This window comes from Benincasa hispida, chromosome 3, assembly GCF_009727055.1.
Source record: "Benincasa hispida cultivar B227 chromosome 3, ASM972705v1, whole genome shotgun sequence".
Taxonomy (NCBI): domain Eukaryota; kingdom Viridiplantae; phylum Streptophyta; class Magnoliopsida; order Cucurbitales; family Cucurbitaceae; genus Benincasa; species Benincasa hispida.
In genome coordinates, this window is record NC_052351.1 from 42,026,444 (window position 1) to 42,045,634 (window position 19,191).

At 34.1% G+C, this 19,191-nt stretch overlaps 1 protein-coding gene across 1 annotated transcript in view; it reads left to right on the forward strand.

Annotated features, from left to right (window-relative positions):
• Positions 1–16,664, forward strand: part of LOC120073574 — a 99,178-nt gene extending 82,514 nt beyond the window's left edge. Inside the window, exon 2 of the mRNA XM_039026397.1 lies at positions 16,588–16,664. Coding sequence (XP_038882325.1) covers positions 16,588–16,664 — 77 coding nt within the window. The remainder of the gene's footprint in view (positions 1–16,587) is intronic.
• The last annotated feature ends 2,527 nt before the right edge of the window (positions 16,665–19,191 follow it).

Below are 19,191 nucleotides of genomic sequence, written 5' to 3' on the forward strand. Positions count from 1 at the left end.
TGAGAATTGCAGCCTCATTTCCCGTCCTGAGTTTTTCTTTCCCTTAGTTGAAGCTGTTAGTGAGTTTCTTGAACTCCTCAAGGTTCTCATCAAGAGACTTTGAAGGGTTCATTTTGAATGAGAACAATCTCTCACGAACATAGATCTTATTGGGTAGGTCCTTTTTGTCATAAAGCAACTTTAATTTCTCCCAGATATCATGAGTTATAGATTCATCGATTACCTGCCTCAATACTGTATCTGTGATGTTTAAAATGAGTGTTGTATAGGTTTTATCTTCTATTTCTTGTTTCTGTTCAACAGTCAATAGAGCAGGCAATATTTTTGGATCATCCAAGGCTTTCAAAGTCTTCTGTGTAGTGAGAATAACCTAAATCTTCTTAGACAAAAGAGCAAAATCGCTCGTGCTTAAATTTCTCTATTTCATACTTTGTTGAAGCCATCGTTATCTTCTTGAATGAATCTTGATGGCTTTCTGAATTTTTTGACATGTTCTTAGAGCAGTTGTGTAGCTTTTCTTGGAAATTCTTGGATATAAAGGGTCTGATACCAGTTGTTGAAATAGACCTTTTAAAATTAAGTTAAAAGCGGGCCCGAAAAGGTTAAGCTACTCTATATTTTTTTCTTTGCGTGGTTGTTGCCATGTATGGACCATATTATGCCACGTCTTTCAAATAAAACAAAGGGAAGAAAATTTTTCTTTGTTCTTTCTTTCTTTTCAGTTTGTAGATATCACAAAAACAGAAAAAGTTTCTCTTAGCTCTTTCTTTCTTTTTTTTTTTTTTCTCTTCCCCTCGATCCTCTTTGTTCTTAGAGCTTTCTGATAAGTTTAATGGTTTAGATGCAGGTAAATCAAGCATACAATACTAGACTCATGAAGAGAAGAGGAATAAACGAACAAGAAGATGTATAGTGGTTCGGTTTATTACAACCTACATCCACTTTCAAAGCCTTCAACTATCAAGGTTTTTATTTCAAGATAAGTCTCTGCTTCTTTTATATAGAATACACTATTTTTCTCCTCTTTTCAGATCCTTTTATAAGTAAAGATTATAACAGTGAGTTAGTTAAAAGTAACTAATTAATTTTGCTTTCCTTTTGTTACAGGTTCTTACATGATTCAACTGAGAAGTAAAATTGTTTCACAGAATATAACATATTATTATAATTATTTCTTTGACATTTCACCAATGTTAGGAATAATAACAATTTTCATTGACAGAAAAAGTTAATATAAATGTTTAATTCGCAGAAGAAATCAATTTTTGAGTCAATTACTGACAATAATAAATTGTTAAAGAAAATGTTATCATGATAGGTAATAATCGTCAATAAATACTTATTGTTGACTGAATTGAAAAGTCGTGAAACAATCAATAATGACAGATCTCATATGTTTCATTGATGCACTTTTCCTTGACAGTGGATTCAAGGATTAAAAAAGAGTCAATAAATGTGTTTATCACAGTTTTCTAGAGACATGGAAACTTTCTTTTGTTATATTATATGTCAAAAATATATCAGTCTCTAAGCTTTATCAAAAGTATTAAATATGTATTTGAACTTTTAAATTTGTATGTAGCTTGATCCATGAACTTTAAAATATATACCTAATTAATAAATCTCTATATGACTTTTGATTTTGTGTTTATTAAGGGAGTGTTTGGAATACATTTTTATTAAAAAATAAATCATTTTGAAAGAAATTTGAGTATTTGGCAATCATTTAAAATAGTTTTTTAAATGTATTTTAATCTTTTTTTATCAAAAGTGTTTAAATAAAAATGAGCTTTTTAAAAATAATTTTTTTTCTCAAGTCAATCTAAACAGATCCTAAGTCTAAGAGATTAATTTTCTATTTAATATATTCATTACCTATTCAGTGGTACCCATTGATATAAAAAGAGAGGGACCATGAAAAATCTTGAAGGGAAGGGTATGTATTTCATTAAATCTGAAGTACAAAGAGGAGCCTTTTATACAGATGTCCAAACTAATGAATCTCTACAAAGTGAGTAATAATAAAACATTAACTAGAAGGCATATACTTCGAACTATAGAAAGTATAGGGACATACTACTCGTCTTTTTTAAGTTCAAGAATTAAATTTATTGATGTGAAAAACTCACACATGTTCGTCGTTGTCATGGAATTATAGTGTGCTCGATCATCGACCTACTTCTAATCTTAGTCTAGTCTCTTGTTTTTAGAGTTGGTCTGCATAAAAGTTTCTCGCATTGGTGTGGTGTCGAGTTTACTATACTCTGATGTCTAAGTTAGTACATAGAGTGTATAGTTCAACTAAACACACAAAAGTAAGGTCAAGGTTCTCCTAAGGAGATTACTTACTCTTCCTCTTTAAGATTCTTGAATGAGGCTTTTTATAATGTCCTTTCTCTGACATTCTCCTATGGTTGTGTAACTCTGACAATGTCAGGGTAGTTTATAGCACTTGAGGCTGTACGGTGCCAAACGAAGCACAACTCAACTATTGCTCAGTTAGTATATATTCACCGGCTCAATTGGTCGGCACAAAATTCGAGGTTCACAACACAAGAAGCTTTGTAATCTGTCGAAATGAGCTTAGCTCAACTACCATCAAGTATGTATGATAATCTCAAAATTAGAGGTTTGATTCTTCTACTCCACGTATGGTTAAGAAAAAAAAGGAAAGGAGCTTTGCAATATTTTTGTTTGAATGGTAAGTTATTAATTATATTCATGGGTTTAGATAGTTCTCAAATAAACCATCCTTCAATTCACTTGGAATTGAATTTGTTTATTGTTTTGAATAATCCAAAATTTAAGAGAAAATTGTAAAAACTAAATGTGAAATATTGTGGTAGTTGCGATTCTATACTTAAACTTTTAATTCTAAAAATTGAGCGCTCCATCTAAAAAAATATGTATTAAAATTAGAACCTCTAACTTATATTAATAGTAAAAATTGAATCTCAAATGATAAAAATTGAGTCCTCAAACTTATATAATTGTTATATAAGTATATAAAAAATAAAAAACCTAAACTCCATATTTACAAAATAAAAAAGTGAACATAAAAATCATCGTAAATCACCCTCTTCTCTACCATGTGAGAAATTTCATTGAACTTAAAAAACAATAGTCTTTTTCTTTCCCTTTTTATATATGGGGATGAGTAAGTGAATTTGGATGTATTTAAACATATTTTGAAACACGAAAATAAAACTACAAAAGCATATAAAAAATAATAGAAATGATTTCAAATAGTAAAACTGTTGAAAATATTTACAAGATATGGCAAAATTTTAGAACTATCAATGATAGACACTGATAGACGTCTATCAGTGTCTATCAACGTCTATCATTGATAATTCTAAAATTTTGTTATATTTTATAAATATTTTAATTCATTTTTCTATATTTAAAAACTGTCTAAAAAATAAATTATTTTAAATTATGACATAAATGAAACGTAATTGATGGAACAATTGAATAGTGGAAGGAAGACCGTTTATATAGACAAACATGAAATCTAAAAACAATAAAAGTACAATAATGATATTTTTTGAAAAATTGGTTAATGTTTATAACTTTAAAAAAAAAATTACTCTAACGTGATAAATAAAAACTGAATCTAAAAATGGAATTACCACATGTACCCATATAACGAACAAATAAAAGGGGTAAAAAGAAAAATCTCCTTGATTCCCTTTTTAGATGGTATGAATGTAAATGTAAATGAGAGAAAATAAAGAAAACTACACATAAAAAAGTATCATTATTATATTTTTTATATGCAAGAAGCAATAAGACAAATCTAAAACAACCACCAACACAAATACTAAAAAAATCCACCAACAGTCCAACACGCGATTTCTAAGAAAAAAAATGAATTTGAAATAGTCTGTGGCAATGACACCAAAAATTTGATTGACCAAATGTGTATGAGTTACTATTAAATATGATAAAGTTTTTTTTTTATTACAAATTACAACAACTATCCGGATGGGATTGAACCTTGGACCTCTAAAAAAAATCGTATCAATTAAATATGGTAAAGGTTTTTTTTTTTAATTCAAATATAGTAAAGTTGTACTATGCTTTTATTGACAATAACATTGTTACTTATTAGCAAGGTTCGAAATATCGATATCGATGAAAATATCAAGGGTTCCAAATTATAGAAATATCGATATCGATGGAAATTTCGGGAAATTTTATAAAAATTGATAGAAATTGTTATAATTAACTAATGAAACTTTGATTATGACCTAATTAGACTATATTTGACCATTTTTAATAATCATTTTTATAAACTAAGACAATATTTATAGGCATGGTGTAAATACTTGTGTAAATGTCAATGCAAGAGCATAAATTTTAAAAAGAAATGGAAAAATAAATTACAAAATAATATCAAATTTTATTTTAACTTTTTCTAAATTTTTCTTAGAAATGAAAATTTTAGATGGTAAAAGAAGCAAAATTCATATCAATTCAATTTTAAGGTGAAATGATGTAAAAATTCGATGAAGAAAGGTTTGAGTGAAATTAAAAATAAATATAAGTTATTTTTATCAATTTTGATTTCTTATAAATGAAAGCTTTACAAGGTAATAAAATAAAATAAAATAAAACTTACATAAAAAACTTCCCTGGAGTCTAATTGCTAAGAAATTTCCATCGAAATTCTCGAAATTTTCATCAAAATTTTGAAATCTCCATCTAATTTCTTCCATACCAAAATTTCAGATTGGTCAAAATCTCTAGAATTTTAAACGGAAAAATTAGAAAAATATTGTGGTCTTTAAACGTATTTAGAAAAATATTGTTTTTTTCTATTCTACCTCACTCTCACTTTGTTATTATTTCTTATCACCATCTTCTTAACTTAACTCTAAGAAAAATATCATAGAAAATGATATCTCATTCACGTTTTCTTCCATAATTTAAAAATAATAAAGTGCAAATTAAAATATTCATATTAATACAACTATTAACTCATTTATATAAAATAATTTTAAAAAATCAATGTGTCTCACAAGGAAGACATTGTTAATCTCGAGCTGGTCGTCGTCGTCGATTTCGAACTTGAGGTTCCTCTGGTTCCTCTTGATGTTGCTAACTTACTCCGGTACCTTTGCAGTCGTTTCATAATATAAATATTCATTATATTCTCTAAGACTGCGACCATTTCCATGCACGTATGAAGACGATGGACCAGTCTCTAAATCATAATATCCTGAATCAAATATTGGGATCATCATCATCGGACTAACATAATCAGTTTGGCTCTACATCTGCATCATAGGGGACAATTCTTCCACATTGTGGGCAACCTCATCGAACTCTTCTTCTTCTCAAACAGGTCCTCTACGCCTAGGAACTGATGAAGGAACAATAGATATATCGTACATATAATTTATCTTCTCCATATAGCTCTGGTTGTCACTGCATATAGCAAGAACCTGGTTCGGATCATTAGCAACATCATGGAGTATACTATTGTTCAATCTATGTGAATTATAAAACAATTAGACAATATTTAAAATAAATTTAAATTAAAAATAATTAGATAATATTTTTTTATTTACCAGATGACCCACAGCTGCTCTTGGACGAGTAATGTAGTGCCTTGTGATATTATTATACCAGTTGATGTACAATAGACCTTGCATGATAGTGTCATCGCACTACCAAATGTGCAACTTTTTTGGACCAATCTCGAGTTCTTAAGTCAATGTCATGCAGTAAGGGTTCAATATAACAAGGCGATGGGAGATCCTGCTGAAAACTGAATTGTCTCATTACCCTGTCAGCAAGATGTCATTCATCAATCTGAAAACATATGAGAGGATTTATTGTCTTTGACTTACAAAAATTGGGCAAAGTGTGCATAACAAGTTTGTAAGGCTCCCAATTAATTTGAAACACAAAATATTATATTGAAAAATATTAAAGACAAATTCAATAAAAATCTGTATAAAAAAATCAATTTGGTTTAATATTAATGTACCTGATCAGGTTGAAGCAGATCAAACATGTATCTATACTGGCCGACTACATGTATCGTTGTCCTAGTCACACAAAATTTGTCTCTCCACCTAAATTTTAAATTGATAATTTAGATTCTGAATTAACTATATCAGTCATATAAATATTAAGATGAATTAAAATAACATACCGAGAATCGTAGGCTCGTCCAACTAACTGAGCATCATTTACATGTTGTAGTTGTGAATTCATGGTTAGAAATCGTTCCTAAGCCCATAGTTGCAAAAGTATCAGAGGTCCAACTATCTCGCGAATTTCAAATTTTGTTGCTTTCCACAGTTATCTATTCAACCATGCCAAACATGCTCCACCCCAAGAATATTATCCCACATCATAGAGGTTAGCTAACAGTGACAAAAACATCAAGTGAACAAAATGACTTGATTCGTCACTTCTACCCATCACTTGCAATATATATGCTTGCACATATCTCATAATGGTTTCCTCGTCTGCATCATTGGCAAGCTCACGCAATTTTGTCCTTAAACATATCAAACTTAACCTCGATCCTTTAATTTTATCAACATGTGGGGTCACACCGAGGTACAGTTGACAAATTTGTAACAGTCATCGTCATCACTCCGGAGACTAGCTCATAATCAACAGGTAATTGAACAACACTTCTATATCTTGTAGAGTGATAGTACACTCTCCAATGGACATATGAAATATATGCGTCTCAGGCCTCCATCTCTTGACCAATGATGTAATGAGATGCCATTCTAACTGAATGAATCTGGAAACTCCATAAAATTCAGATTTACAAAGTAGCGGTAGTATTCGAGGGTGGAGTGGGATAGTGTGCTGAACAACTGCCTCTCGATGACTACAAGATATTTTGCCAATGGTACGATCTGGCCATATAATGGATGATCGATGAATCGATTGGTTGTATAAAAAATGGGGATCAATTGGTCCTAGATTTAGTGTCATGATCTAAAAGAAAAAAAAAATTATTTATCAATTAAATAATGTACAACTTAATTAAAAAAGATAATGTACAACTTAATTAAAAAAAATAATGTACAACTTTATAAATTATAATAAAAAAAATTAAATATACAATAAAAGTATCATCTGAACATTCGAAATAGTTTTACAAGATAAAAAGTATTAACAATAAAAATTCCTAACTGTCTTGAGCACGTCTTAGTAATGAAGAACACTTCTTCGATTATGATCTAGTTGATTACAAAACCCACATCATAGTCCAGTGCTTGGTTCTGTCCAATCCATCTCGTTATGGTAACGTAAACTCTTTAGTCTACTAGGTTTTCTCAACAACATTCGTCAGTATATAGGACGGACATATTAGGGTGTGTGATCCAGTAATCTTCATGCGGTACAGGTTGAAATTGAGGAGAGTAACATACAACATATGTCGACAATTTATAGTAGTCCTTAATAAAATATTCGTAGTTCATGTTATAATGTGAGCAAACTACCATAAAATGTGACCATGGAATGCCAAATGCTTGTCACTTGTTACATGAGTAGTACTGCTCGAACCCGTTTAGCCTCAATATTTGAACATTTCCTCCTTTAGCATTGAGGTTGTGACATTCGGTCTTCACATGAAACACACCTTAATATCGATCTTGTACTTCATGTTTACTAGATCTTACAACCCATTTATTAATTTTTCGTGTGAATATCTGAATTTTTACTCCACTATTATAAATATGCTTTAAACAAAATTGTTAATAATATATATATATATATATATATAATAATATTATTGGGTGTATTTATCTTGACGCTCCAAAGAAACTCTTATTTCTTTTTTTTTTTTTCACAATAATTTACGCACTTGAAGAATTTTATATGAGCAAGAACATTTATAGGTAATATTCGAGCTCCTTTAAGAACACCATTTATGCAGTCTAATAGATTTGTCGTCATCCACTCGTATCTGAACTCTCCATCATGTGCTTGAGTTTATTGCACTTTACCAATGTTGTAAAAAAAACTCAGACAGCTCCGATTTATTCATTTGATGTCCTCAATGGCTTTGTTTTTAAACTATAAACATCAACTTTTTAAACATAACAATAAACTAAATTTTTTAAAACTATTTGTTCAAAGTTAATACTAAAAAATCAAATATCATAAGAAATATATTAAAAAAATTACAATAATTTTGTATTAAACTAAAAATACTAAAGTTTTTAAACTATAAACATCAATTTTTTAAACATAACAATAAACTAAACTTTTTAAACTTAATAATAAACTAAATTTTTTAAACTATAAACATCACAGTTAAATAAAAACAAACAATAAAGTAGTAACTTTTTTTTTTTTTTAAAAACAAACAAAATACTAAACTAAAAAAATAATACTAAAATATAGAATATCATATAACAAATGACAGATAAATAAAACTTCTTGATCTTCAAGTAAAAAAAAAAAATTAAAAAAATTAAACTATGTTTATTAGCATGGATTTTTTTTCTCTCTATCACTCTGACACAACAAATAAACCAACGTAGTAAAATAAATATAAAACTGTCAAAAACTATTGATGAGACAATAATTAAATAATATAATTAAACCCTAATTCATTGTCACTTTCACATGTCATTCTCATTCATTGTCAATTTTTACTCTCATAAGTCACATCACTATGAAGTGAACCTAACACATTAATAATAGATAACAATAACTTCTTTTAATTAGTTCAACACGTATGGTTGAAGAACTCAAACACCCCATATTATAATCAAATATATTTGATTAAAATTAGTTGAAAAGTACTTAGTTCATAATTACAACATAATCCTAGTAGAATCCAAAAAATCCGCTAAGGACCAATTCGGACTACCCAATCCCTGGATTGGGTTAGATTTTATTTTGGGTTGGGTTGGGTTAAAAATATTAAAAAATATTAAATTTGGGTTGGGTCAAGCGTTATCCCATTTTAGAGTTGGGCAGACTCGACCCGACCCGAATATATATATAAGTAACGAAAAAAATAGTCAAATTAAAAAAAAAATCGGTGACCCAACTTGGCCCAACTAGAAAATTTTGGGTTGGGTTGGGTTGGGTTGGGTTGACCCTCCAAAAAAACTAATAAGATTCATTATTAGCCAACCTAAATTTTTGAATTGGTCCACAAAAATCTTCCAATTCGACCTAACCTGGACTATGTACACCCCTAGTAGAATCTAAATTAAAAATCTAATCACACATATTAAATATTACAAAGTTTAGAGATAAAATATGGAAAGAATTTTAGTTATTGGTATTTTTGACCAAAACATATAAGTTTTCTCTTTTATTTTTTATTTAGTTAAAGCATGTTTGAATTTAAATTTGAATTTGAATTTGAATTTCATTTTGCCTTGTATATTTTCCATTTTCCCTGACACATTCTTTAATTTCAATTGAGTTTATTGTTGTTTAATTTGATTAATATTCCTTTTTTTTATCAATTCTAATTACTATATATAAGAGACATTTGACCTTGCAAGACAAGAAAATTGGTGAAACAAATTTGTTTATTTTTTTTGTTATAATGCCCCGAGTTTAAGAGAGGAATATGAATAAACCAAAATCACATACGAGAGGGATGTAAAGGATATAAAAGTATGGTTAAGAAAGTCTTTACTACCTATATTAACAAGATGCACCTTCCTTTCTTGTAGTTTAATCATAGGAACTTCAAAGTTAAACATGCTTAGCTTGAGTAATTCTATGTTGGGTGATCTCCTATGAATTTTTCTAAGGAACATGTGAGTGAGAACAAAGTATGTTGAAAGGACCCATGTTGATTTGTGGGGACGACATTACCAAGTCGTAGGGGATACAAGAAAATGTCAGGACCATCAAGTGTTAAATTCAAATTCTAACTCTTGGACCCGGAGCATTACATATTTACTCTTAATTGTCCTAAATTCATAATATTTAATTGATAGTTTTTTTGTGTGAAATTATAGAACTACAAATCATTTAACATTTGTGAAAAATGTTTTCAAGTCTTGGGAGAAACATACAAATATTAAGGGAGTTCAAACGATGGTCCATAATACAAGATATACTTGTGTTTGAAAAGATTCAATCTAAAAAGGAGTCGATCAAACATTACAGCATAATTTAAGAAGGGAAATCTTTTATACATAAGTCAATATTGATTATGTATTATACTAACCTTTGATTGATGGATCTTATGTTCTCAATGTGGCCTCAAGGAATAGGTTAAGAAACTAACAAGTTAAAAATGTCTTATGTCGTCTCTCTTCATTATTCTAATTTGTTTAATGAGAAGTACTTAGGTATTGTTTAAACTATATCTTCTTTGTACAATCAACAGTTGCCAATAAAAAACCAATTGTTAAATTTATAATTTAATAAAAGGGAAAAAAAAATAATACGAATGGGGTAACGCAGTCCTTTATTGATTGCTCAACCATTTTTGTATTGTCCACTTGATATGCAGTGGTTTTGCATTGATTGGACTGTCAGCAGTGAATTTGTCACCGGTGGTTGGAAGATGGAAGCCTACGTGGGACTCTGTTCAACGCCAGTAAGGCATTGTACCTTTTCTGTATCCATCTTTGTTCGATTATTGGGCTACATTACATTATATAACCTCTTTACTCCTTTCATACCTTTTCAGATAATTTACTAATGCCCAATTTCACAAAGTTGAAGTGAAAAATCACCCATCTTTTTTAAAACTTATATTCTTTGATATTTTGACGAGTCAAATTATAGAATTGTGTTGTGTACACGTGTTGATACTCACATTATCGATCTCATTCTCTTGAAAAGATGTATCTTATAAAAGACAAAAAATTATATGTTCTATCTAAATAATTTTAAAAGTACTTGTTTTGTTTTTTTTTAAACAACAATATTCTTCCAATTTAACTTTATTATTCTAAAATTATAAGATTTTTGTTCTTTTGCTTACCTTATATTCATGTGAAATTATCAAAACACTTTGTTATCTACTCTCCTGCTCTTTGCAAACAAACTCATTCCGCTCTCTCACTCTCTCAATCGTTTCCTCTCTTGCTTGAGGATTAAAATATTGATGTCGATATGGATATCAAAATTTTAATTTTATGGATATTGATAACTGTATATAATTTGTAGAAATACAAGTTATTTTATCTCTTTTATCTAAAACAATTAAGAAAAATCATGGACAATGCGACAAAATTGGTAAAAAAATTCATGATATCACTATATTATACAATCGCATGTGTACAACATCTCATAACCCTTAAAAGTTATAAAACCGTACTTTTTGAAAGGCATAAATCTTGCCATACGATCAACTGTTCATTGCAGAGGAAATTCCTGATGCCAATATTGAAACTGCATAGCTAGAGATGCATAGACTCATGCGATAGAAGAAAAGGAAGGTGACATGACGCATAGGCAGTGGAAGTCAAGACCAAGTTGGTAGTTGACAAGAAAGGTTCACGGTTGAGCCAATGAACTTCTAATGCGAAGCAGACGACGTATCAGGGTATGAAATTGAGTGCATACCGTCAGAATAATCATTAGTGAGAAATGGAAAAGCTACCTCGTGACGCCTATAAATACCCCACAAGATTTCCATGCAAAGGAGAGTAAGAAGACATTGGAAAAAAACTTTGCAAAAATCTTCACCTCATATATTTGTTTTGAGCCCCTATGAAATCTTGAGTGAAAGCTTAAGAGCTCTCTTGGAGCAGAAGGGAAGCCATTTTCTTCAACACAATCCTCAAGAAGCAGTGTTTAAAAAGTCGGAAGGAGCAAGAAACTATCACCTACGACTTGACACTACAACAAATATGACTTTCTATAGCATCTCCTTATGACATTGGGTTAATCAATGCTGTGAAAGAAAAAGGCGCGTTGGGTTCAAAAACAAAAAATAGGCGCTAAATTGAAAATCCTGTCTCTCACACTTTATGAAAAGGTGTAGCATCTCCCTCCCAAAATTTTAGTTCCCTCACTCTCACAAAATTGGATTCAAATTTTTCTCCCAAAATCCCAAGTCCCCCACTTTCACAAAACTAATTTCAGTTCTTCCGTCCAAAATTTTAGTTCTCTATCTCTAACAAAATCGATTTCAAAGCCTTCTTCCTCCCAAAATCTCAAATCTTCCCACATGTTTCTCCTATCTCTCTGTGTAAAATGTTGGATTCAAATCCTCCCCTTATTTCTCCCTCTTCCTTCCTTCATCTTTGCCCCACCATCGCTTCTCCAAAATTTTCATTATTCCCAAAAAATAAAAGAATTAGAAAACCGTTTCTCGCTACAGTTGTCATTTGCCGACTACTAAACACTATGCAGTCGAACAACCAACACCGTAGTGCTACTAATCGTTGTCGTTTTTTTTTATCATTCATGTGAAACTTGGATCTCAATTTCCCTACTTAAGCAGGTAATTAAGGGAATTAACTAAGTATGAGTTAAATCCTATGTTGAAGGAAAGGAAAATTCTAAGTATTGGAATAGATTTTCCTTGAGGAGCTTTGAGTTAAGCCTTAACTAGTAAAAATTTTGCTAAAGTATGAAGTCAAAAGAAATCATGCGTTGGGTGTTAGGAAACATTGAACGCATGAGATGAGGCTAAGTGTAGTATGAAACCAAAGGCAACCATGCGTTTGTGAGGTAGGACGCATGTTGGCCAAGGCATTGCCCAAGCTGTTCATGCGTTGAGTTCATATGAGCGAGAGCGGAGAAAGCGAGATGTTGAGCACAAGGCGCTAGGCAGATGATCGTATAGCTTTAGGCGGTGCTGAGCGATTTGCTAGGCGATCGTGTAACTACGCACCGCGTTAAGCGATGCGAAGAGATGCGCTACACGATCGGGCTATACGATAGGCGTTAAGCACTACACGATTAGTACGGGCGCTAAACGATAAGCGTGAAAGCTAAACGATAGTGCTATGCGATAGCACTAAGCCATAGCGTTAAGCGTTGGGTGGGTGAAAGAAGATGAGCTTAGACGCTAGATGATGCACGAGTGCTAAGTGATAGACTACACGATTGAGCGTGAGCGCTACACGATAGGCAGAATGCTAAATGAATCGATGTGCACGATAGACGCAGTAGCTGGGCGATGCGAATGCGTTAGATGAAAGGGCATTAGCGGTATACGATGGAGCTAAATGATAGGCGTGTCAACTAAGCGATGGGCTATGCACGAGGTCGTTAAGAGTGAGATCGTTGAGAGCGAGATGTTTACTAAATGATTGAGCTACACGATCGAGCGTTAGTTTATGCGATGGACGTAAGCACTAGACTTGAGTTGGTAGGAGCTGGACAAATAAGGTTTCATGCAAAGGAAGTCTTATGCATGAGGAAGACAACTCAAGTAGGTATGTGGCATGAAAGTAAGTGAATGGCATGGAAGTAGGTGGTGGCAAAGCATGGTGCAAACACTTCAAGAGTAGAAGGTGTCTTGCATTGGAGGCTTGGTAAAGATGAGAAAGATTGTTTCCTTTGGCCTATAAATACCACCAGAAGATGTCTCTTTAATGCATAAGCCAAATCCTCTTTAAAGAACGTAAGAAAAGTGTTAGAAGGTAGATTTGAAGGAGACCATGCATTGATCATGAAGGGCATGCGTCGGTCATGAAGTTCCAAGAGAAGGAGATGTTTTCGGACAGTGAAGTCTGGAAGTAACATCAACTTGGGATGAAGATTTCTCCCACAATACTCGTGCGTTTGGAGTGATTCCAAAGCCACTTGAAAGCTCTGAGATTTATCCCACAATATTTAACTCAACTCTTGTGTTTGAGAGATGGAGACCCGAAAACTGTTAATACGTAGTAAAATGCTTGGGAAAATAGATAAAATGGCGAGGATGTCTTCATCGCAACACTAAGCTTGACCACAAGGGTAACCCCAGCCAGCATGAGCTATGCGGTCATGCTATACACACACTTGACGAAGATGCATGCAATGTGTAATGACAAATGAAGCTTATTCTAAGTCTCCATTCTTGCTTATGCAATTCTAATCTAGCTTTCTCAAGCCTAGATTCTAACCTAGCTCTCTCAAGCCTAGGTTCTTTCTTTAGACTCACTCTCGAGCAACTTTAAAGGGGTGATGGACGCATAAATAAGACAAGGTAATCACATAAAACATGGTTGACGTAAGATTATTCCTATCTCTAGTGAACACTTGCTTACATTACTTAATGCGATCAACTACTTACCCTCCCGGACAGTTGGTTTCTGCTGATTCTACTCATAGACAAGCATTGTGTTCATTTATAGGCAAGCGTTGCTACAACTTCACACTAAGTAAATAGGATTTTCTCACAACACTCACGCAACGCACACCTCCCGGTGGTTTACTACATGCTTTATATGACTATGCTGCATGATTAAATTTGCGATACTCTAGCAGTCTTACTTAGTGATGCAATGAAAGTAAAGGATGCTAAGTAAATGAAGATGGAGATGTAATCGAAGGAAAATATAGAAATGCATTGATCATAAAATGTATTAAGTTCTTAAGCCTCAATGTAATACAATACAGGGATAGAAGAGATATGAAGGGCTAGATGGAAGCAATGTCTTACTTCCATTAGATGTGTGTCAAGGCTGCTAGTGATGCCATGGATGGTGGTGGAGTAAACTCTCTCGAGCTCTAACTCCGGCGAAGGCTCCGGTCATCACTCGAAATGGTTGAGGGGATGAAGAACTCTCAAGACTATCTTCTCATGCTTTGGTCTGGATCACAAGGATCTGCCCTAAGGTAGGCAACATTAGGCGAAAAACCTTGGATAATTTGAAGTTCTACTCTACGGTTTCTATTTATAGAGATTGATTGCCGACAACATTAACGGTCCTTCTCTGAAATTCTGAAGCTAACGGCGTGACAGACGTGATGGACCTACTCTGAATCTCTGCTGCTAACAGCGTGCTAGGTGAAATGTCAACATCACCTTTTGATACTCCTGAGGTATGCATTCATGCTTGGTTTCCAGAGTTTAATGCATTCCACCACCCTTGCGCTCAGCTTTCTATTATGGTTATTACTCTATAGCTGCAACTTCTATGTGATGGACGCATGCAGTTAATGGCCACAACATCCATGCGTCAAACGTATGCGTTCACCTTTGCGATGGAAAGATTCCTCGCATGCAGTCGTCTTCGCGATAGCCTGGCTTCTGCGCATGCGATCGATTTCTGCGTTTGCTACAAAAATAAACAACTAAACACATAATAACGCATAATAGTGGATTAGCCGAGATTCTTAATGTCGATTAACGCAAGCTTGTTTTCTCATGAATTCTTAGTATAATCACCGCATCTTCTACTTAACAACCTTCATAATTCTAAATAAAAGGCCTATAAGGATGTGCATTTCTGTCCATCAGTGGCACGAGAGTAGGTGAATGACATGGAAGTAGGTGGTGGCAAAGCATGGTGCAAGCACTTTAAGAGTAGGAGGTGTCTTGCATTGGAGGCTTGGTAAAGATGAGAAGGATCGTTTCCTTTGGCCTATAAATACCACCAAAAGATGTCTCTTTAATTCATAAGCCAAATCCTCTTCGACGAACATAAGGAAAAATGTTAGAAGGTAGATTTGAAGGAGACATGTGTTGATCATGAAGGGCATGCGTATGAAGTTCCAAGAGAAGGAGATGTTGTCAGACAGTGAATCTAGAAGTAGCATCAACTTAGGACGAATATTTCTCCCACAATACTCGTGTGTTTGGAGTGATTCTAAAGCCACCTGAAAGCTATGAGAGTCTAATTTTTATGATTGGAAACTGCCAGAGAAGAAGCACCAAGGAATCAGGCTGGAGAGTGGAGAAAAGACAGAAGGGTCGAGCTGTCAGGTAAGCTTAGGCCAGTCTTGATGATTTGAGGATTCTGACAAAACCAAGAGGATTTCTGAACTATTATTTCAAGGTAAGATTCCCGAGACATTTTAAAGCATGTAGAAAGAAATATCTCAAGATAAGGCTTGGGACTATAAGTAATCTAAGCTTTAAGTTGAATCTGGAATTTGGGGTTCAAAAGAGGAGCCCGAGAAGATCAAGGAACTTCTAAAGAGGAAGATTCCTATCTTTACCAAGTTGAGTGGTATTTTACTTTAAGTATTAAGCATATGTTTTAGAGTAAATTGTATATGCTTATGTTATGAATGAGTAAATAGCATGAAAATGAGAATATGTGATTGGGATGGTCAAGGGGTCAATAGACCTAGTTTCTGAGCCCAAATGGAACCTCACGAGATGGTCAGGGGACCGAGAGATCTAGTTCCTGAGCCTGTGGGAGAAACCTTGTATGGGATGGTCATTTAGAGCCGACAGGCCTAGCTTCTGAGCTCATAAGCAGGGAGCTTATGTGCACATAGGGAACAAAGGGAAACACCAAAAGAGTAAGCGTTTATGATTAGTAACAGTTAACTATCAAACGTGCGTGTACATAGAAGTTTAAACCAGACTCATTCAAAACGCGAGAATTTTAGTATTAACCTCGTATATATGATATGCTTGTTATTATGAGTTAAAATAGACTCCAGAAGTTGCTTACCACTCACCGAGCTTTATGAAGCTCATTCGTTTCTTTCATGTTTTCTTCCTAGGTAGCGAAGTTGAGGAGTTCCAGGATGCTGCTAAGGTTAAGGTCTGCCACAAGCCACAGTTCACTTCCAGGTTTTAGAGTTGTTGATGTAAACATTGTAGTTAAGTATTGGAGTTGTATAAATGTTACATTGTTGTAATAAAATGGGCCTACTCGACCAATTGTCGTTTATCTCTTTGACTTAAAGTTTACTGAGAGTAAAGAGGTTAAATAGGCCGTAGGTATCACGAAAGGATGGTATCTTAGGAGGGGGCTCAGGAGGCGGGCTCGGGGCGAGGTGTGACAACTTGGTATCAGAGCATGAGTTTCTGGAAAAATTGAAGAGTTAGCCTAGTACCAGGGAAAGGTTTACGTAAAAACTAGGAAAGGTTAGATTGAGTTGATACCGGTTTGGCATCAAAGCATAAGTTTCTAGAAAATCGAAGGTTGAGTTTTAGAAAACCTGAGGTTTGAGTTCAGTAAAACCAGAGAAAAGTTGGATAGATAAAGGTTTGAAGAGAAGCCTAATAGTTAGTCAAAGTAAGACTAAGAGGAATAGCGGAAGTGACATGACCTGGCAAGCAACTGGAGCTCGAACTGACAATGCTATCTAAAGGTCTACCGAGGAAGGTAAGTATGAATTTAATTATTCTCATTTAGAGTTTGAGATTGATTGTTTTTTTTAGAGAGTTTGGTCAACGACTAACTAAGAGATGGCTAGGAGAAAGTATCGTTGACAAACTAAGAAGTTAATTAGAGTAGCGCAGTGGAAAGCGTGGTAATAGACAAGGTTATAAGAATTTACAACAGTGGTTTGTTGTGAAATCATAAACTAGGAGAAAGTTCAAGGACGCAATTTTCTTAAAGGGAAAGTAAATGTGAAACCCAGATCTCAATTTCCCTACTTAAGCAGGTAATTAAGAGAATTAACTAAGTATGAGTTAAATCCTATGTTGAAAGGAAGGAAAATTTAAAGTATTGGAATATATTTTCCTTGAGTAGCTTTGAGCTGAGCCTTAACTAGTAAAAATTGGGCTAAAGTATGAAGTCAAAAGAAACCACGCGTTGGGTGTTAGAAACATTGAACGTATGAAATGAGGCTAAGTGTAGTATGAAAGCCAAGGCAACCATATGTTTATTAGGTAGGATGCATGTTGGTCAAGGCGTTGGCAAGAGGCATTGCCTAACTGTTCATGCGTTGAGTTCATATGAGCAGAGAGCGAAGAGAGCAAAATGTTTAAGGCGCAAGGCACTAGGCAGACGATTGTATAGGTTTGGGCAACACTGAGCGATGTGCTATGGCGATCGTGTAACTATGTATGATGTTAAACGATGTGAAGAGATGTGCTACACGATTAGGCATACGATAGGCGTTAAGCACTACACGATTAGTGCAGGCGCTAAATGATAAGCGTGAAAGCTAAAACATAGTGCTACGCGATAGCACTAAATGATAGCATTAAGCAATTGGCGGGCGATAGACGAAGAGCTTAGACGCTGGAAGATGTGCATGCGACTAAGCGATAGACTACACGATGGTGCTATACAATAGGCAGAATGCTAAACGATGGACGCGATAGAGAGCGTGGGTGAAACACTATGCGATGAGCGGAATGCATTAGACGAAAGAGCGTTAGCACTACATGATGGAGCTAAATGATAGGCGTGACAGCTAAGCGATAGGCTATGTGCGAGATCGTTGAGAGCGAGATCGATGAGAGTGAGATCGTTGAGTGCGAGAGGTTTTCTAAACAATTGAGCTACACGATCGAGCGTTAGTGCTATACGATAGACGCAGGCACTAGACAATTGGTTACAACAAGAGATTCAATAGATGATGGAGCTAAGCGATAAAGTGCGAAAGCTGCACGATGGACTAAACGATGGAGCGGTGCTGAGGCTTGTGTTACGCAAAGCTGATGAAGCTCATCTGGACAAATGGCTATACCGAGAGTTGGTTAGACTTGTGTTAGTAGGAGCTGGACAAATAACGCTTCATGCAAAGGAGTCTTATGCATGAGGAATAAAACTCAAGTAGATATGTGGCATGAGAGTAGATGAATGACATGGAAGTAGGTGGTGGCAAACGTGGTACAAACACTTCAAGAGTAGGAGGTGTCTTGCATTGGAGGCTTGATAAAGATGAGAAGGATCGTTTACTTTAGCCTATAAATACCACTACAAGATGTCTCTTTAATTCATAAACCAAATTCTCATCAAAGAATGCAAGGAAGAGTGTTAGAAGGTGTATTTGAAAGAGACCATGCGTTGATCATGAAGGGCATGCATCGGTCATGAAGTTCCAAGAGAAGAAGATATTGTCGGACAGTGAAGTCTGAAGTAGCATTAACTTGGGACGAGACTTCTCCTAGATACTTGTGCGTTTGGAGTGATTCCAAACCACCTGAAAGCTATGAGAGTTAGTTTTCATGGTTGGGCTTCTGAGAGAAGAAGCTCTAAGGAATCGGGTTGAAGAGTGAAGAAAAAACAGAAGGGTCGAGCTTTTGGATAAGTTAAGCCAGTCTTGATGATTTGAGGATTCCGGCCAAACCACAAGAAGATTCTATATCTAAGAGTTTAAGGTAAGCTTCTTGAGACATTTAGAGCATGTTTGTTAGAAGGAATT